This window comes from Physeter macrocephalus, chromosome 7, assembly GCF_002837175.3.
Source record: "Physeter macrocephalus isolate SW-GA chromosome 7, ASM283717v5, whole genome shotgun sequence".
Taxonomy (NCBI): domain Eukaryota; kingdom Metazoa; phylum Chordata; class Mammalia; order Artiodactyla; family Physeteridae; genus Physeter; species Physeter macrocephalus.
The window spans coordinates 51,846,467-51,868,104 of NC_041220.1; the positions used below are offsets into that span (position 1 = coordinate 51,846,467).

Sequence of the window (21,638 nt, forward strand, 5' to 3'; positions counted from 1 at the left end):
TTTTAATTGAAGCATTATTTATAAAATTGTGAAATGTACAAATGAAATCATATGGTATGTATTCTTTTGTGTCAGGCGTTTTTTGCTAAGCATAATATTTTGAGATTCACCACATTGTTTTTATCTCTTTTTAATGCTTTGTAGTACTATTCCATAGCATGAATATACCACAGTTTGTTTAGCTGTCTTAAACCTCGTCTGTTTCTGGTTTTCTACTATTATGAATACAGTTACTGTGAACATTCTTGAAGAAGTGTTTTGGGGGAGGTACACTGTCATTTCTCTTTCATGTTAGTGGAATTGCTGGGTTATACTTTCATTTCAGTGGAATTGCTGCATTATGGGGTTAGTATTTGTTTAGTTTTAAAAGAAACCACCAGATGTTTTTCTAAAGTGTTTTTACTATTTTACACTCTCACCAGCAACACGTATGGGTGCTGGTTGATCCACATTCTTGACAAGATTTGGTATTGTTCATTGTTTTGGAATGAATTGTGTCTCCCTAAAATTTATATGTTGAGTCTCTAAACCCTAGTACCTCAGAGTGTGACTGTATTTGGATATAAGGCCTTTAAAGAGGTATTAAGTTAAAATGAGCCCCTTAAGGTTGCCCTTAATCAAATATGATTGGTGTTCTTATAAAAATAGGGCATACATAGAGACACCAGACACAGAGAAAGCCATTATGAAGATGTAGTGAAAAAGGTGGCCATCTGCAAGGCAAGGATAAAGGGCTCAGGAGAATTCAGACCTGGTGTCACATTGATCTTAGATTTCTAGCCTCCAGAACTGTGAGAAAATAAATTTCTGTTGTTTAAGCCATCAATCTGTGGTATTTTGTTGTAACAGCCTGGGCAGACTAATACATCTATCATTTTAATTTTAGTCATTCTTGAGGGCATGACATGGTATCCCATTGTGGTTTGAATTTGCATTTCCCTTAGGACTAATGATACTGAGCACTTTCTCATGTACTCATTATGTGGAGAAATTGGAACCCTCATACCTTGCTGTTGGGAATATAAAATGGTGCAGCAACTATGAAAAAAAGTTTGGGAGTCCCTCAAAAATTAAACCTAGGGTTAATTGTATGACTCAGCAATTCCATTCCTAGGTATATACACAAAAGAATTGAAAACAGGTATTCAAAGAAAAACTTATACATGAATATTCATAGCAGCACTATTTCCAATAGCCAAAAGTTATAAAAAACCAAATGTTCATCAAAGGATAAATGGATAAACGAAAGTGGTATATCTATAAAATAGAATATTATTCAGCCACGAAAAAGAATGAAGTACTGATACATGCTACAGTGTGAATGAACCTCAAAAATATGATTTAAGTAAAAGAAGCCAGTCACAAAAGGTCACATATTATGTGATTCCATTTATATGAAATACCCAGAGTAGATTAATCCATAGAGATAGGAAGTAGATTAGTGGTTGTCGGAAGTGGGTGGAAAGTGACAGAGGAAAAGACTGCTAAATGAGTATGAGGTTTCCTTTAATACTGAAAATGTTTTGGAACTAGATGGAGGTAATGGTTGTACAACATTGTGAGTGCAATAAATGCCACTGACTTGTGTACTTCATAATGGTTAATTTTATGTTATGTATATTTCACATCATTAATAAAAGTAATTGAATAATGTAGGCCATGGTGAGAGATCCTTAAATAATCTCACATTCAGTTCTTTAATACACATTTAGGTTTGGTAGATTATATACTTGTTTTCTAAATATTTCAATTTCCTTCCTTTCCCACTGGTTACTCTCCTGCCACCCCCAAGCAAGGCCCCCCAAGCAAGGCCTGGCATTATTATTGCTTGTTTAGGCCTTTGGTGTATAGGCTGAAGCCATGCTTTAAGAGGTAACACGTGGTTGACATCTCTTTTTCTTTGTCTCAACAACTGGTAATGTTCAGCCTAAATCCTTGAGTGAAGATGAGACAGAGCAGAGCTCAGCCAACTCTTAGTAAACCTAAAACACGAGTGGAAATATACCTGTGTTGTTGTAAGCCTCTGAGATTTTTGGAGTCATTTATTATCACAATATTACCTAGCCTCTCTTGATTGAAACATCAGGTAATAAAATACCAGGGTGGTAGAATTTCAGGTGATTTTAATCTCCTTTTATATTTATGTATTTGAATTCTTTTAAACATATAATTTATATATTCAGAAAAAACAATAAAATTGTATTTATTGTAGAAAAATATTTAAAAGTTGAAAAATAATTAGCAATATTTTTGCTAGTAATCTTCCATATGTTGTTAATAATTATTCTTACTGATAAACTATAAACTCATAGAAGTTACGAATTTCATTTTATGGAGTGAATGCAGTACCCTCAGCACCTTGGAATTTTTAATAAATTATGATTATCTGCATTTATAATTCCAAATTTTTTCCCAAAGTGATATCAGTTTAGAATATTCAGTGTCTGCTTAATGACTCAGTTTAATCAAGTATTTTCTAAGGATATACCCTGGGCAAGACCTTCCTCTTATCTAACATTTTGCCCATTTTCATAACTGACAATTAAATTATTCTCTTTGGCAAAAGCACGGACCCCAGAGTTTAGATTTCTCTATATTTTTTCACAACCTAGAGATTTTGGTCTTCTGGAGAGAAAACAGTATTTCATAAGGGTTTAGTGTGCATCAGAGATTAGCTATTTTACTTAAGTACTTAATTCAGTCATCCAAACAGTCCTGAAAGTGAGTATCATTTTTATTTTTGAAACAAAAAAATCTTCACAGAAGTTATTAACTTGTTAAAGCTTACAGAGCTGGCAAAGCTGTGCCCTGGATTTTGAGCCCAAGTTCTAGTTACAGAACTCTTCTTTTTTCTTGTACTAAAAACAGCCTCTATATTTGTACTTTGTTTACAGAAGGCTGTTACTTTATATGTGGAATAATATCACTTTATTTTCCTGTCAGGATTATCCTTACTTTTTTTTTTCTCTTTTTCTGGGATTTTATCACTGAGTGATACATTGCATAACTATTCCAATTATGGCTTTTCCAGTATTAGAATTCAATTTTGATAATTGCTTTATGGACAGTATTAACGGTGGAGTGAGAAAAGTGATTTTCAGGATACAGCCCCAAACCGTGATTGCCCAACACTAGTCTGTGACTAAATTTCTCCTTTTCTGTGAGGAGCACAATATAAGAGTTTCTGAGGGCTTTACACAATTTAGAGTTTGGCTTTATTGTAATTTAGGATTTTCTTTGCTTCAAGGATGCCCATGCTTTAAAAAATGTCAAGTTCCACAAGGAAGAAGCCACAGGTCTTCAGAGCCTATGTTTTGTACAGAGAGATTATTCTGAGCATTTTGAATTTAAATTGTTTCAGAAGCATGCAGCATAATTTTTTCTTTTTTAAAAAACTGAGGTATAGTTGAGGGACTTCCCTGGTGGCACAGTGGTTAAGAATCCGCCTGCCAATGCAGGGAACATGGGTTCGAGCCCTGGTCCGGGAAGATCCCACATGCCGCAGAGCAACGAAGCCCGTGCACCACAACTACTGAGCCTGCGCTCTAGGGCCTGCGAGCCACAACTGCTGAGCCCATGTGCCCCAACTACTGAATCCTGCATGCCTAGAGCCCGTGCTCCACAATAAGAGAAGTCACCATAATGAGAAGCCAGCGCACCGCAACGAAGAGTAGCCCTTGCTTACCACAACTAGAGAAAGCCCGCGCACAGCAACGAAGACCCAACGCAGCCAAAAAGAAATTAAAAAAAAAATTGAAGTATAGTTAATTTACAATATTATATTAGTTTTATGTGTACAACGTAGTGATACAAAATTTTATAAATTATAGCTCCCCTTAAAGTTGTTATGAAATATTGGCTATATTCCCTGTGCTGTACAATATATCCTTGTATCTTATTTATTTTATACATAGTAGTTTGTACCTCTTAATCCCCTAACCCTATCTTTGCCCTGACCCCCAAACTGGTAACCACTAATTTGTTCTCTATATCTGTGAGTCTGTTTCTGTTTTGTTATATTCATTCATTTGCTTTACTTTTTAGATTCCACATATAAGTGGTAATAACCTACAGTATTTCTCTTTCTCTGTCTTATTTCACTAAGCATAATACTTTCCAGGTCCATCCATGTTGTTGTAAAGGGCAGTATTTCATTCTTTTTATTATGGCTGAGTAGTGTTCAATTGTATATACTACTTTTCTTTATCCTTTCATCTGTTGGCTATTTTAAATAATGCTATTATAAACATTGGGGTGCATGTATCTTTTCAAATTAATGTTTTCATTTTCTTTGCTGTATACCCAGGAGTGGAATCCTGGATCATATGGTAGTTCTGGTAGTTCTATTTTTCATTTTTTAAGGAACCTCCATGGTGTTTTCTATAGTGGCTGTACCAATTTACATCCCCACCAACAGCATACTAGGGTTCTCTTTTCTGTACATCCTCATCAGCATTAGTTTTGTTGAATAAAAGTGGCAAGAGTGGACATCCTTGTTTTGTTCCTGATCTTAGAGGAGATGCTTTCAGCTTTTCACCATTGAGAATGATGTTTGCTGTGGGTTTGTCATATATGACCTTTATTATGTTAAGGTATGTTCCCTCTAGGCCCATTTTCTGGAGAGTTTTTATCATAAATGGGTGTTGGATTTTGTCAGAGGCTTTTTCTGCATCTGTTGAAATGATCATCTGGTGTATTTTTTTTTTTTTTTTTTTTTTTTTGCGGTACGCGGGCCTCTCACTGTTGTGGCCTCTCCCGTTGCGGAGCACAGGCTCCAGACGTGCAGGCTCAGCGGCCATGGCTCACGGGCCCAGCTGCTCCGCAGCACGTGGGATCTTCCTGGACCGGGGCACGAACCCGTGTCCCCTGCATCGGCAGGCGGACTCTCAACCACTGCGCCACCAGGGAAGCCCGAGCATCTGGTTTTTATTCTTCAATTTGTTGATGTGGTATATCACACTGATTGATTTGCATATATTGAAGAATCCTTGCATCCCTGGGATAAATCCCACTTGATCATGGTGTATGATCTTTTTAATGTATTGTTGGATTTGGATTGCAGGTAAATTTTTTTTTCTTTCTTCTGTTCAGCATCAGTGATTTCCTCTACTCTGTCTTCCAGCCCACTGATCTGTCCTCTGTATCATTTAGTCTACAGTTGACTCCTTCCAGTGTAGTTTTCATTTCAATTATTGTATTCTTCATTAATGTTTGGCTGTTTTTATATGTTTTCTAACTCTTTATTAAAAACTTCTAACTTTTTACTCTGTGCATCCATTTTTCTCCTGAGTTCTTTGGTCATTTCTACCATCATTACCTTGAACTCTTTCTCAGGTAGATTGCCTATCTCCACCTCATTTAGTTCTTTCTTCTTCTGGGGTTTATCTTGTTCCTTCATTTGGAATGTGTTCCTCTGTCTCTTCATTTTGCCTAACTTGTTGTTTTTATTTCTGTGTATCTGGTATGTTGGTTACGTTTCCTGACCGTGGAGAAATGGCCTTTTGTAGGAGATGCCCTGTGTGTCCCAGCAGCACACTCCCCTCTCATCACTAGAGCTATAAGCTCTAGTGGTGCCCCCTATGTTGGCTCCGTGGGTCCTTCTGTTCTAGTGGGCTGACTACTGTTGGTGGTCTGGTAGGCACAGCTGGCCCTGGTCCTGTTGGTTGCCAGGCTCTGCCTTGTGCAGAGGCTACTGGCCACTGGTTATTGGGGCTGGGTCATGGACGGCTGGCTGTGGAAATCTGGGGAGTCCCTGGGATGGTGCTGTCCTGCAGATGGATGGGCCACATTCTGCCGTGGCAGAAGTCCTGGGGCTGGTGTCTGCCCATTGGTGTGTGACGTTGGTCTCAGGGCTAGTTCCTGTCCTATGGTGGGTGGGGAGGAAGCTCAGGGGTCCTGGGGCTAGTGCCATCTCACTGGTGGGTGGAGCCGTGTCTTGGCCCACTGGTGGGTGGGGCTAGGACGCAGGGGATCCTGGGGTTGGTGTGCTTATCCACTGGTGGATGAGGCTGGTCCTGAGGCTAGAGCGGGCTCTCTGGTGGGTGGGACCAGGCCCTGGTACTAATAAGCTAGAGTGAGAATTTGAAAATGTTGCTTGTCAGCACCAGATCGTTCCACCTGGGAGAACGATCTCTGCAAAATGGCTGCCTCCAGCATCCATATTCCTAGAGTGAGCTCCAGTTATCTCCTGTCTCTCTGGGAGACTTCCCAGGATCAGCAGAATGTTCTGACCCTGGCTCCTTTCAAATTACTGCTGCTTCTCTGGGTCCCAGAGAGTGTGAGTTTTTGTGTGCATCCTTTAAGTGTGGAGTCTCTATTTCCCACATCCTTGTGGGTCTCTCTAAAGCAAGCCTCACTAACCTTCAAAACCAAGTGTTCTGAGGGCTTGTCTTGGTGATGCTGGACCCCTGGGCAGTGGAGTCCGATGTGGGGAGCCTGTTGTGTGGAGCAAGCAGCCCGTTGCTTCCTGGGGAGAACCTCTGCAATTGTAATTATCCTCCGCCTTGTGGGTTGCCCACCCAGGGGCGTGGGTCTTGGCTATACCATGCCTCCACCCCTCCTACCTTTCTCATTGTGGTTTCTTCTTTATATCTTTAGTTGTAGAAGATCTTTTCTACTAGATTCTGGTCTTTCTCATCAATAATTGCTCTGTAAACAGTTGTAATTTTGGTGTGCCCATGAGAGGAGGTTAGCTCAGGGTCTTCCCACTTCACCACCTTGGCCAAGCTCCCAGTGTAATTTTTAACTTAGAAAGTGTTGTTAGCATTTAGGTGCTTGGTATTACTGAGTTTTTTTCCTTGCATTTATTTAGAACAGTGTTTCCAAACTTTGTTACTTGAAGAGTACCTTATTCATATGCTGACCTTTCAAAGCTACTTGATATTTTTCTTTGAATTGATTGATACCTTAAAATATTTTTTGCAAATTTTTTTTTTGATTTTTAAAAAAAATCCCCATCTTTTAATTTTTTTTATTTTAATTTTTTATTTTTTTAACATCTTTATTGGAGTATAACTGTTTTACAATGGTGTGTTAGTGTCTGCTGTACAACAAAGTGAATCAGTTATACACATACATATGTTCCCATATCTCTTCCCTCTTGCGTCACCCTCCCTCCCACCCTCCCTATCCCACTCCTGCAAATTTTTTTTAACGTTCAAAAGAGTGGCAAGAATAGTACAAGAAACTACTTTTTTTTCCCCCTTGAACCATTTGAGAATAATTTGCCTGTGCCCATCACTCTCAAATACTTTAGTGTGTATTCCTCTCAAAGGGATATTCTCCACTGTAATCTCAATCACGAAATTAACACTGTTGTACTACTACCATCTAACCCACAAATTTTGCCACTTATCTCAATAATATCCTTTATCAAAGCAAAAGGATATTGGTCAGAATCACACAATGCATTTAGTTGTCACGTCTCCTTAGTGTCCTTTATAACAGTTCATAAGTCTTTCCTTGATGTTCATGACCTTGACACTTTTGAAGAGTACAGACCAGTTATTTTGTAGAATGTCCCTCAGTTTAGGTTTGTCTCATGTTTCCTCATAATTAGATTCAGATTATGCATTTTTGGCCATAGCATGCAAGCGATGCCGTGTTCTTTTCATTGCATTCTGTCAGGTGGCACACAATTTAACTTTGACCATTCATAGTGATAACTTTGATCACTTGATTAAAGGAGACATTTTGAGATTATGTAAATATCCTTTTCCTCATCAAACTTTAACCCACTGCTTTAGCATTTATTAGTTTTTCTTGGCTGAATTATTTCCGTGATGGGTGTTTTTAATAGGGGATGTTTCAGACTTGTGTCCTTATAATCCCTTTATTTTGAGTTTTCACTCTGAATTCCTACCTCTTTTACTAACAGTGTAATTTTCGCTACAAAAATCTAGAAGAAAACCTGAAGATTCCTTTTTACTCTGTTCCCTAGGAATGGATCTTTGAGAAGTGGTTCTCAGATTTTTGGATTTCAAGGAGCAGAGAAATTCAACAACATAAAGCTCCATACTTTTATTAGTCATGTGGAGTCCTCTAGTTTTTCCACACAGCACACATACCGAAGATGATTTATCTTACAGTACTGAAAACACTTTAATTCAAATAATTTAGCTTTATGAGAAACTCTACCTCATCCTCATTATAAGCAAACATAGTATGCTTGCTGTGCAAATGCAACTTCAAAATAGGTTCTCTTTTCTAGCCCCTAAACAGATGGTGACCCCTAAACCACCCTTATAGAAAGAACTATTATATATTCTTCTCTCCTCAGATTTACATCCTTATTAACACTTTAGCAAGGTTCTGTGTTTCTAAGGTGCCAAGGGACATGGTACAAAATGCCTTAACAAAATACGTGGGAGTTAAGATGGTAAATAATAGGAGCAACATAAATTCATATTCCACCTGAACCAACAAGACTATAATAATGTCAACAAACCAAGTTTTCTCGATTTAGTGTCTTTGAAACCTCACACTTATATGTGTAAGGTACAGTGGTGTCGCCCAGGGTGAATAGAGTAATAGATTCTGGAATCACTGTATGATAATAGAATACTAGGGTGTGCTGATTTTGAAATTATCCTTCCTCATGGAGTGGAGTGATAGAAGGGGTAAAGTGAACAGATTGAGTTTGTTTCTAAGAGCCTCTATATAACTGTCACTAACTCTTTATCTTAGAGTTTCTTTACACGTGAACTAATCCGCAACTTTCCAAGTCTTGAGTTCAAGCCAAAACACACACATGTCATCCAGCCTAGAGTAGAGTTCCCCAGTGGAGCAAGCGCTGGCCTTCGGAATGGGTCACGGAACTCGAAATATAGCCTTCGGAGTCAGAAAAATGTTCATGGAGGGGATGTGTATTTGGTTTTTTAAGTAATCTAGTTGTGTTAGTAATTTAAAGTCTTCATATTGAGTTAATCTGTTTATGCATTAGGAATCCATGTGTAAAACAGTCTTTATTTTATTGTTTGGTATGAGGAAATTATGAATAAGTTTGTATCGATTATGGTTATTATCATTAATGAGCTGGTAGAGAGTAGGAATAAAATATGTTTATCTGCACTGAGATGAAGTTCAGTTTCCCGTATTATTTTATATGATTGTGAAATAGTTTATGTGTTATATTCCAGTCCATTTTTTAAGAGGTTTTGTAGGCCTATTGCTGTGCTGAGTGAAGGCATTATATTGAAGGAAGAAATGATGAGTATTCTTTGGAAAGAGAGGAAACTTTGATTATATATCATGTGGAGATTGTTCCTTTATTACTATGAACATTATAAAGCTTGTGTGCAATTGTTTATCCTGGATTTAAACAGTGTTTTATCCTGCACTGTGTTTAGTTTCTTAACACATGGTTGTGATCTCTGCAGTGTAAAGTCATTCTAGTGCATTTATGATGTGAAACCAGTCACACCAGTAGATTTCTATTAGCTATAGCTTGATAGAGAAGGCACATGCATTTTTTAGGACATTTAAAATTTTTGAATACCAAACTAAAAGTATGTAGTTCACAAGATTATTATGCTAATTGAAAGTTGATAACAGATAATACATTTATTCATGCTTTTAAAATGACAGGGACTTCCCTGATGGCGCAGTGGTTAAGAATCCACCTGCGAATGCAGGGGACACGGGTTCGAGCCCTGGTCCGGGAAGATCCCACATGCTGTGGAGCAGCTAAGCCTGTGCTCCACAACTACTGAGCCTGCGCTCTAGAGCCCGCAAGCCATAGCTACTGAGCCCATGCGCCTAGAGCCTGCACTCCGCAACAAGAGAAGCCACCGCAATGAGAAGCCCGTGCACTGCAACGAAGAGTAGCCCCCGCTCGCCACAACTAGAGAAAGCCCGTGTGCAGCAATGAAGACCCAGCGCAGCCATAAACAAACAAATAAACAAACAAATAAATAAAATGACAGCTCTTTCCTCAGGTAGAACAGTACAAAGTAAATTTGTATGGTACTTTATTCTTAAGTGAATATCCTGAGCAAATAATGAAAATCACTTTCCTAAGAGATATATAGGATTGATGAGACTTGGGGAGTAGATATAAGTGACTTCATATATTGGAGCTGCATCAGGGTTCCTGGTTTTTCCATTCTACTCTGCTCCCTCCCTGAAATGTACTTCAAAGCAATATTGAATTTAACGTTTTGAAGGGATCTTATCTTTTTCAGCAATGTATTTGATAGTTATGGGAACATTCTTTAAGAAATGGGACAGTGGATACAATACCTCCTTAAAACAATCTCTTCCTTTCAGTTGAACCAGAAAGGCCGATTGTGTTGATGTGGTTTTTTTGGGGTCCTAGAACAGCTTCTGTGCAATTTTTGTTTTCTACTTATTGTAGTATAGTGGCTTTTCCACCAAAACTTTGTGACCTTGAACAAGGTACTTAATTTCTCACAGTCACAGTTTTCTTTTCTGTAAAAGAGAAAGTACAGTGGATGATTTCTAAGGAACCTTTGATTTAAATTCCTTTTATTTTATGATTTTCATGTGCTGTGTTTGGAAAATAAACTTCAGAACATGAATTACGTTAGGGATGTGGTTTTATGTCTGTTTTGTTCACTAATGTATCCCCAGTCCCAAGAATAGGGCCTGGTGCAAAGTAAGCACTCATATTTGTTGAAAAAAATGAACAAAACCCAACAGAAGAAACTTCAATAGGAAGAAATAAATGGATTATATTTTAAAATTAAATTTTATCTGCATACTTTGAAAGCATTATAGTTTTAATGCCCATCTTGGGGAGTTATTTTTGTAAGACTGGCTATTTATACATACATTTAACTGCAAGTAATAATAAATCTGATTCCAACCCTGTCCTGGTAAAATCCTTTGGTGGCTTCGCGTTGCCCTTTGAGTAAAGAGTAAAACTTCAACTTGTTTTAGAAAGCTTTCTTAGATCTGCACCTTGCTTATTTTTTCAGCCTTCACCTTCCCCATCTTTTCCTGCCACCTCCTTCCCTTCCTTCCTATGTGCTCACACTCTTGGCTGCAGCTACACTAAACTTCTTTAGGTCCTCAATGTCCTGCTTCTCCACCTTTTGGCCATCCCATGTGTTCCTCTTTTCCTCTCCTCATCTTTTATTTCCTATAACGGCTCTTAGTGCATTAGCTTATAACTAGTAGTTTAGTGTCTATTCTCCCCAGCTGGACTTTGGAGGCTTTCTGAGAGAAGGTTTGTGCCTGACTTGTTCACCCTTGTGCACTGTTACACCTTCAGTGACTGGTACAGTCCATGGCCCATGGGGTGTTGATGGTCTGAGTACACTGCCACCCCTGGGCACAGGATGCTGACATTCTGCTAAAGCCAGAATATTTCTGTCCTTAATGCCCTGCGACTAATTTCCTCCCAATTCATTAAAATAAATTCTATTTAACAATACCTAATTTGAGTTAGTGACGAATATTTAAAATAGGGCAAGTGAGGTTTGGAATAGGAAGTACCACGTTAGCCAGAGTGGTCAAGGAGGGAAGCCTTGAGCTGTTCTGACAATAGAACTGACATTGGTAGGTGCTCAATAAATATTTGTTAAATGAATGAGACCTAATCAATGAACATCTAGAGGAAGAGGGTTCTAGGCAAAGGGAATAGCCAATAAAAAGGCCCTGAGTTGGGAACCTACTGTGACCCATTCGAGGGGCTGAAATCTGGCCAGTGAGGCTGAGGCCTGATGGATGAAGCTGAGAAGGTGAGAAGCTGAGAGATGAAGATGTAGATATAGAAATGCACCAAAGTATATAGGCTTGCTGGCCAAAATAAGGAACCTAGATTTCAGTGTAATAGTAGTAGGAAACGTGGAAGGGTTTTGAGCAGGGGAATGATATGATGTGATAGCTTTAGGAATTCACCCTAGTCCAAGCCATCAATTCTTGCCTTGACCGTGCAATAGCCTCTTGCCCAGTCCTTAGATCCATTCTCTAAAGTGGGGCCAGAGTGATTTTTTAATAATGCACATCTGATTAGGTCAGTCTGTTGCTGAAGACCCTTCAGTTGCCCTTGAAAAAATGTTTACCATCCCTAATGTGGGTTACCAGGCCTTGGATAATTTGACATATGCTGAGGGCAGTGTCAGTCTAGATTTTCCTGTTCCATTCATACTTTTTTTTCATTTCCTTGAAAAGGTCTCAAGTTCTTTTCTCAGAACCCCTGCCCATGATGCTACTCTTACCTAGACTGATCTTACTCCGTTCTTTAACTGGCTAATTCCTGCTCATTTTTCAGGCCTCACTGTCACATCCTCAGCTACCCTCTGACCTCCACTCACACACCCAGACCAGGTTCGGTGTTCTACTGAGCTTCCTTTCTCTGAAGGAAGAGAAAGGAAGCTCTCTCCCTGAGCTTCCTTTCTCTGCTTTTGTCACCCAGTCTTCAGGCACATGGTCAGTTCCAGCCTCCCTGCTGGATTGCTAGCTCTGTGAGGACAGGGCACCGGAGGCTGCTCACAGCTGTGGCTGCAGCACCTCTGTGAGTGCCCAGCCTAAGGGAAGTGCTCATATTCTGAGAGAAAGAATCAACAGGGGGCTTCCCGGGTGGCGCAGTGGTTGAGAATCCGCCTGCCGATGCAGGGGACACGGGTTCGAGCCCTGGTCTGCGAAGGTCCCACATGCCGCGGAGCAGCAAAGCCCGTGCATCACAACTACTGAGCCTGCGCGTCTGGAGCCTGTGCTCCGCAACAAGAGAGGCCGCGACAGTGAGAGGCCCCGCGTGCTGCGATGAAGAGTGGCCCCCGCTCGCCGCAACTAGAGAAGGCCCTCGCACAGAAACGAAGACCCAACACAGCCAAAAAAAAAAAAAAAAAAAAAAAGAATCAACAAAGAACTACTTTCCAGTGCCAAGGGTCTACTTCATTATCCTCTGTGTTTAGCTGTTTTCTCTTCTGTTGAGATGAAGGCTAACGGATAATTTTGTTTAAGATGAGGTAATTGTTTTAAAAAGTAGTCAAGAGGAAAGATGACTGCTGAAACCTCTGTGAATAATTTAATTAACAAACCTGCCTTCACAGCTCATTAAGCTCACCACTGATGGAAGCCATTATAACCTGCTGTGAAAAACTATGACTCAGATTGCTCTCTGTTTAAAATTAGTTGAAAATGGTTATTTGGTTGTTTTTGTTGTTGTTGTATCACTGTATTTCTGTTGGAATACTGCAAATTGTGTGAGTAAACTTAGCTTCCTGTGCATGCCATGGAGAAACCATTTCTCTGAGTTTAGTCATAAGATAATGGTGTGTCTTCACATTTCACCCTCAGTCTCTTAATTGCATGCCTTCCATTTGATTGAAGTAGCACCATGATTCAACATTTAGCCACCTTTAAAAAATTAATACTGTCTTTTTTATATTTTAGTTGATGATGAATATTTCCTGTTAGTTTCTAGCAGACAGCATTTGACATTTCATACATGCCAAACCGAGACAGCTTCTAAGATTTCACTCATAGTTGAGTAATTCTGGTGAATGGAAAGTCAGGAATTAACTGAAAGGAGCATATCTTCCTGTACAGAAGTCTCCTGAGACTTAACAAAGCTAATTCTAGCAGGTTATTATTATGTGTATATTGCTGGCCTGTAGTCTTCTTCAAACATGACAGTTTGTCATAATAGTTTGACTTTTAAGGATACAAGATAATCAGTTTATTAAAAAAGGACATAAATTCAGTATGTATTTGACATCGTATGTAGTTACTGACAGTATAGAAACTAATCACATTTCATAGTAATAAAATGGATTTTTTCATAGGATGAATATTCTACTTTTATATTATATCTTTCAAGGGATCTATTGAAACAAAGTTGTATTCCAGTAGCTACAGTGAAATAAAGTTTATCTCATTGGAAAACTTAACTTTAAAAACAGAGAAAAGGGTAGAAAATTGTTTAAAATATTCCGTAAGCTGTTGGGAATATTCTTTTGTTAACTCTCTTTCTTACTAGCACTGGACTTGTGAAAAAGAAAAAGGGTTGTAATAAAAGAAGTAACAGCATAGGATATTCCCCTTTCACTGAGTGTTACAAAATTAATCAAATTCATACACGTGAACTTGGAGTACCAGTGCATAAGGGAAACCATATGAATATAGCTTGTTAAGGACCCAAGGAATCTCAGGAGTTAGCATTCTAGTTTGAGCCTTTGTTTACAGAATAGTGTAGAATCATGGTTAATAGTTGGATTTTGGAGTTCACAGGGACCTGGGTTCAAATCCTTATCTACTGGCTATGTGATTTGGGTAAATTATTTTATCTCTTTAAGACTCAGCTTTCTCACCTTTGAATGGGGCAATGATTCTTATCCTGGAGGGTTATTGATCAATGAGATAATGTAGTCAGATTGCCTATGACATAGTGAGTTCTCAATAAATAAAAATAATATCATTAATAATATTTATAAGGAGATGTAAAGCCCCAGAAAATAAACTGAATTACCCAAGGTCACAGAAACAGCCCCTGGCACTTTTGAGTGTTAGTTCCTATCTCTAGATCTTCCTTCCTTTATTGTTAACAATAGGCTGTGTTAGGCAAGTGGCTTCATTTTGTCTCAGTTTTATCAGTGGTAGAGTAGCTAGAGGCTATTTCTCCTTCTTTCTTTCCCAAGGAGATAATGAACATCAAATAAGAGCTAATAATACCCCAGGACAATTTAGACTTTAGTTTTTTGTCAGTTCAGTTATATAAATGATATATATGGAGAATGATTTAAAAGTCAGCGAAGTCTTCTCAGAGACATTTAAAGAAGAAAGTTGACTAAAAGTGGGACATGTTTGGCCTTGTGTCACAAGTGACTGTCAATGGCTAATGGTGACCCACAAGGAGAGTAGTATGATATAGTTTGAAACAAAAAATGTGCAAAATCTCGAGAGCAAGCTTGACCCGCTTATGAGTTAATGTGAATCTACTTTACTCTTCACTCTGTCCCATTCTATCCTTCGTGGGCCCACATGTGACTTTAAAGGGAGAATAGAGGATGTATTAAAAATTGGAAAAGAAAGCCAACATGAAAAGCTTAAAATAACTGATATTATAAATAATGGATTCTCCCTGATGATTTGCATAATACAAGCATGGTATGGTACAGTAGAAAGATTACCGGCTCAGAGCCAGTTACTTGGGAATGACTCCTGGTTTTGCCATTTATAGGTTGAGTGTAGTTACATAAGTCAGTTGGCTTCTCTGAGGCTCCTTATTTTATTTATTTATTTATTTATTTATTTATTTATTTATTTATTTGGCTGCATTGGGTCTTCGTTGCTGTGTGCAGGCTTTCTCTAGTTGTGGCGAGCGGGAGCTACTCTTCGTTGCGGTATGCAGGCTTCTCATTGCAATGGCTTCTTTTGTTGTGGGCTTAGTAGTTGTGGCTCGTGGGCTGTAGAGTGCAGGCTCAGTAGTTGTGGCTCATGGGCTTAGTTGCTCTGCTGCATGTGAGATCTTCCTGGACCAGGGGTCGAACCCATGTCCCTTGCATTGGCAGGCGGATTCTTAACCACTGCGCCACCAGGGAAGTCCCTCTGAGGCTCTTTAACTTGCGGCAGTGATATTGGCTTAGCTCATGAAGTGAGGATCATGTGAGACCTAAGAACTTGTTTTGTTAATTCTGAGATGCTTCTAAAATGGAATGTAGTGATGGTATTTAACAGTATTTTTTAATATTTTATTTACCTTTAAAAACTCTTCCTTAAGTCAGCCATGAAAAAAAGAAATTGTTTTTGGGTGGGCCGAATTATTAAAAAGATGTTGTCCAGCTGTTCCTGAATTTAAGAGAAAAGGCTAAAAGACTAAGCAAGATGAAGTAGGTTTACAGTAGAGCACAGAGTTTAGATTAGGTATAAATAGTATCTAATAGCAATTTGATTTGTTTGAAGCTGTAGTGTTTTTCTCAGGCATATTATAAAATTTTTTTTAGATGCCTTCAAAAACTAGAAATAGATTTACATCTGTTTGTGTTGGGTTAGGTAGCATACTGCTGAAGATGTAAAGATGATTAACATTACTTCTGATGTTCACTTCTACCCCAAAAGTTGTACATCCACTTTATAAGTCAATCTGGAAATATTTATAGAACCTGAACTCCTCATAAAAGTAACAATTGTAGTTTTAAAATGTCTTGTAGTGTGCAGTCTACAGAATTTCAGTATTAAATTGATGAGGTAAGAAGCTGGCACCAAAGTCATTGCTTAAAAATCTTTGTACAGAAAACTCTAACTCCCTGTAGCTTTGATTCTCTAAGTAATCTGTAGTAAAGTTTCTTATTTTATTCCTGAAAATCAGAATTCTTCACATCAAACTGTCTTATGTAGGGCAATTGCTTGAGTTGGACTTAATATGTTTCATTATGAATTCTGCATTATATATTGTTGACCTTTTCATATTAGAAAATGAACCTACTGACAGTGGTCATCCATATGTGTATGTAAGTATGTGGAAGAGACTAATTACTTCTAAAACAGGCTTCCTTCTATATATCTTATGAAAAGATCCTGACCACTGATTTTTTAAAAAATTTAATTGAAGTATAGTTGATTTACAATGTTGTTAATTTCTACTGTATAGCAAAGGGACTCAGTTATACATCTATATATACATTCTTTTTCATTGTGGTTTATTATAGGATACTGAGTATAGTTCCCTGTGCTATACAGTAGGACTGTGCTCTACAGTGTTGTTTATCCATTATATATAACAGTTTGCATCTGCTAATCCCAAACTCCCAGTCCATCCCTTCCCCACCCCCCTCCCCCTTGGGAACCACAAGTCTGTTCTCTATGTCTGTTTGTTATTTTTTTCCTAGAAATCTTAGTGATTTATTTTATTTAAAAAATTTTTTATTGGAGTATAGTTGCTTTACAATGTTGTGTTACTTTCTGCTGTCTGTTGACCATGGATCGTTTTATTACTACCACTGCTGCTGCTGCTGCTGTGTTTATTGGGCACTTATTATGTGCCAGGCATTGTCCTAGGTCTTTAGATATACTAGCACATTCATTTCTCATAACAACCCACTGAATAAGTACTATTACCATCCCCAGACAACAGAGGAAGAAACTTGTATAGACAGGTTAATTAACTCTGCCAGGGTCATAGAGCCAGCAAGTGGGAGAGCCAGAACCCTTCGTGGTTGGGTTCCAGAACCCATGCTTCTACCAGTCTACAGTGCTGCTACCACTAGTGCACTACACTGACCCTTTCGTGATGGCCCTCTGTGTATTGCTTATTCCCTCGTTAGGAAACTAGTTTGGAGAGGATAGAGAATCATATAAAATATACTGTCATAATTATAGTGTGAATTTCAGTGAACTTTCCTTGACTTATAAAATTGGACCTCATGTGTCCAAGTTTCACATGATTTCATGTGAAACTTCAATAGTGTGAAATGTCTGTTGGATCAGCTCTTATGAGGATATTAGAGAAAGGCAGTGATTAACTCCTGCACTCAACTCAGATGCAGATATAGGAGTACATGTGTAAGCCACCAAGCAGCAGTAAGAATGACTTACTGAAGAAGTGGGCGCAGGACACAGCAGAGCTGCCAGTAAGTATGACTTTGATCTTCCTCAGTGCTGATTATTCAGAGAACCAGAATTAGTCCATGAATGATAGCTTGGTAAACTTTAAATGACCACGTGTAATGCGAGGGTGTATGTTCAGAAAACTGTTTTGGAGAGAAAGTAGACATTAGCAACTGTCGTATCTAGACAATCAGAATTGTTTATATCGACAAAGCAATTTTCATGACCTGGCTCCACATCGGTGTCAGAGACCATGTAAACTATATATTTCTTCTTAATGTTTTAATAGAAAAGATCCTGAGAGTACAAGTCCCAGGTGACTTCAGTGTACATGAACAAATCGAGATTGTATGAAAAACATACTCAATATAATTAAGTGGATTCATTTAATATATTACAAACCCTTGAGCATATTGAATTTTAAGACAGTATCTTTCACAGCAATAGTAATAATAGTAACAACCACCACCACCACCCAACTCCTCACATTTACTGTGCATCAGGAGAGTGCTTTATGTGCATTATCTTATTTAACCCTCAACCGCCCTGTGAGGTAGTCACTGTGTTATTTCCATCTCACAGATGAGAAAACAGAGGAAAAGAGAGGATTAGTTACATGCGTGAGGTTATGCAACTAGCAAGCATTGTTTGTTCATTCAGTATTTGTTGAGTGTACCTATGACGGGCCTGGCGCTATTCTAGGTAGTGGGGAATTAGCAGTGAGTATAAAAAAAAATCTCTGCTTTCATAGAAGGACTTTACCTTCCATAAGGGAGCTAGACAAGAAACAGAGAAACATGGGAACGTAGAATGAATCAGATGGTAATACGAATTATGCAGGACAGTAAAACCGTGTGAGGGAGAAGGGTGTGCTGGAATAAGTTGCTGGGGTGGGCTGTCATCACTCTTACACGGGTGGTGAGGGTGACATCTCAGCAGACACCTGAAGAGAGAGAGGGATGTTGGTAGGAAGAGCATTCCTGGCAAAGGAGGGAAAGAGGTCTCTGTGCTTGGAGTGCCTGCGGAGGCTCAGAGGGGTCATGGAGCTGCTGTGGGTGAAGGGAGAACGGTGGGATTTGAACTCAGATTTATCTGACCCCAGAGCCCGTATTTTAACCATTACAGTAGTCTGATGGGGCAACCACAGCATTAGCTGACCTACTGTGATCTTGGAGACACTGTATTATTCTCATGGAAAAGAGGGCGGCAGTAAAGTTCTACTCTAGAGGTTCTGTATGTAGAGTTGAGAGTATAGAAGAAATCCCTGTGGCTTGGGGTGCTTTGAAGAATAAAAGTAGGGAATGATTGTAGACCATACATTTGGGAAACTGGGAGGAGTGTACCTCGCCTGCTCAAAATTCCTCAGTGGTTCCATTGCCTTCAGAGCTTTAGAGAAATTATGTAACTCTCCCAAAGCCCCATAGCAAATAGACCTAGCTTTAAAAAGAATTTTTTTTCTTATCGTAGTATAGTTGATTTACAATATTGTGTTAGTTTCAGATGTACAGCAAAGTAATTCAGTTATATATATATATATTTTTTTCACATTATTTTCCATTATAAGTTATTACAAGTTGTTGAATGTTGTTCCCTGTGCTATACGTAAATCCTTGTTGCTTATCTATTTTATATATAGTGGTGTGTATCTGTTAATCCCATAGTCCTATTTTATCTCTCCCCCTCTTCCCTTTCCCCTTTGGTAACCATAAGTTTGTTTTCTATGTTTGTGAGTCTGTTTCTGTTTTGTAAATAGACTCATTTGTATTATTTTTTAGATTCCACTTATAAGTATAGACCTAGTTTTGAGTGATGATAAAGACTTTGTTCATGACTGCTGAACTATGCTACCCTTCTCAGAGAGTGAAATCAATCTCATGTTCCTTGGCTGCTCATCACTTACAGACTGAAGTCAACAAGCCTTGGCAAGGAAGGCAGGGCCCTCCTAGAGTAGCTCCCACCGTCTCTTTTACACTTATTTCTACTGCCCCTCCCTTTCCACCTTAGCATGGAGCAACTTTGCTTACATGTCTGCCTCTTCTTCCAGACAATAAATCATTGAAAGCTTTTGCCCTGTTTTGTTCTATATTCCAACCACAGAGAATAGGGCTTGGCATGCAGTTACCTGCTCATTTAAATTAAACTTAGAATATTAATTTTAATATTAATGATGACAGTTTTGGTCAGATCAAAACAAGTGGAATATGTTGAGCAGTGAAGTTAGTTAATGCAGAAAAAAATAGATGATAATAACCTTTCATTAAATAGTAGTTGTTTTTATTATGTGTCAGACATTAAACTCAGTCTGAAATACATCATTCCATCATTCCAAATCAAATTCAAACGTGAAAGATAAACCTTATTAGGTATAATTTTAGAACTAAATTGTATCTTATTAGATACAACTTTTAAGATAAAACTTTAAAAAAATGTATTAATTTTCAAACTATTGCTAACTGGATAGTAGGAGGTGTTTCTGGAGCTTTAAGTAGAGGAAAATGTCCTTGGAAAGGGTAAGAAGTCATCTTTGTTTCTTTGTACTCAGTTTTTAAAACGTTACTACAAATGTGTATACTTGGCTACATGCAGAGATCTTCCGGAAAGAACACTGTACTCATTTATAATGGGGATGTGGCACGTTGGGTGAGACAGAGGGCTGTTGGAGAAGTGAGCCCAGATGAGACCCTGCATAATGCCTTGCTTCGTGCTCTTATCAACGGTTAATTGTAAGGGCTTTGTCAGTGCCGTCCTTCCAACCCAAGGCCCAAAGTGGGCTACTTAAGGCCATCGCTTCATAGCCTAATTCCTGATTGTCATTCAGTAGGAAATCTACTTGTTAGGAATTCTGTTGAGTAATTTTTGAATAGAAATTCTCATTGCTGATTGCCTTCTGTTTCTCAGACAAGTACATTACCTGAAATTTATATGCTTGTAATCACTGATACATCATTTTTGGACATGTATTTAATTTTGGCTTACATAACATTTATATGTTACTCTAGCAATGTTCAGTTATACTCTGAAATACTTTTAAGTGCAAATTCTCAAAAAAAAATGTCATACAGTTTTCCCATACTTCTCATAGCACAGCATGCCCCCTCTTTTAGGTGGCTTGATTTTATTGTTTCCTTAATTTCTCAATATTTTGTGCTGATTAGAATGGGTTAGATGTTCTTCATTTAATCCTAATACTTAGAACTGTCAGTGGGAAGAACTACATTAGTACTCAGAAAAGATGCTTAAGAAATTATTTTACTCACCGCCCTTTCCGTTATCCAGTAGAAATTTACCCTAAAGCTCTTTCTGTGGTTTTATTGCAGTGACCCCGCAGCCAAAGCCCTGTGGGAAGCCTTATTGAACACCAAGCACAAAGAGGCAGTGATGGAAGTCCGGAGACATCTAGTGGAAGCAGCAAGCAGAGAAAACCTGCCAATCAAGATGAGTATGGGTAAGTTACCCACTTACCCACAGACAGTGACCGCTGGCTCTGAGGAAGTTCATTTAAGTCTGCTCTGATCTGTGGGCCGACCTAGCCAGCATGGCATTTAGGTAAAAGTATTGAAGACATTTGTAAACTGATGAAAGAGTAAGGAAGGAATTTATACACATGCCCTCGGGGCTCAACCGTGAGCTCTTTTCTTAGACTCAACTTTGGGAAGTACAACAGAGTCCTTGCTTACAAGGCATCCTGCTGTTAGTTGTTTGATCTAGAACTCTCAAAATTGGTCTGAACTTCCTCCCCTTCATTCTGTCCCACTCCTACTCCCCTGCCGCTACCTCCGCACTTACTGTGGAGAAGTGATCGCTTATTAGTTTAGACTTGATGAATGAATGACTGTGCTGACAAATCAGTTGAGGAGATGGACATGTTCTGTCCTGGCCTCTCACCCTTAGAGTGGTCTGCTGATTGTCTGGTCACATCAGTGTTACCCCTTCTTCACCACAGTATGAAATGCCTGATTTTTCTCATTTCTCATTTTTTTTCACATGCAGCTTTGTCCTTAGTATTAGAAAAATGGGGCTGCAATGGAATTTAAATTTTAAATGGCTTTTTTCTTTGGATTAAAAAGTCAGAGAGGGCTTCCCTGGTGGCGCAGTGGTTGAGTCCGCCTGCCGATGCAGGGGACACG

At 38.8% G+C, this 21,638-nt stretch overlaps 1 protein-coding gene across 17 annotated transcripts in view; it reads left to right on the forward strand.

The window, feature by feature from the left end:
* The window catches only part of SCFD2 (sec1 family domain containing 2), a 422,795-nt gene that overhangs the window by 23,558 nt on the left and 377,599 nt on the right, over positions 1-21,638 (forward strand). For all 17 annotated transcript variants that reach the window (XR_003680539.2, XR_003680540.2, XM_028491837.2 and 14 more), the window contains exon 3: positions 20,829-20,956. Coding sequence is in view for 15 of the 17 variants with exons in the window: in XM_028491837.2 (XP_028347638.1) it covers positions 20,829-20,956 (128 nt within the window). In the remaining 2 variants the exon portion in view is untranslated. The remainder of the gene's footprint in view (positions 1-20,828; positions 20,957-21,638) is intronic.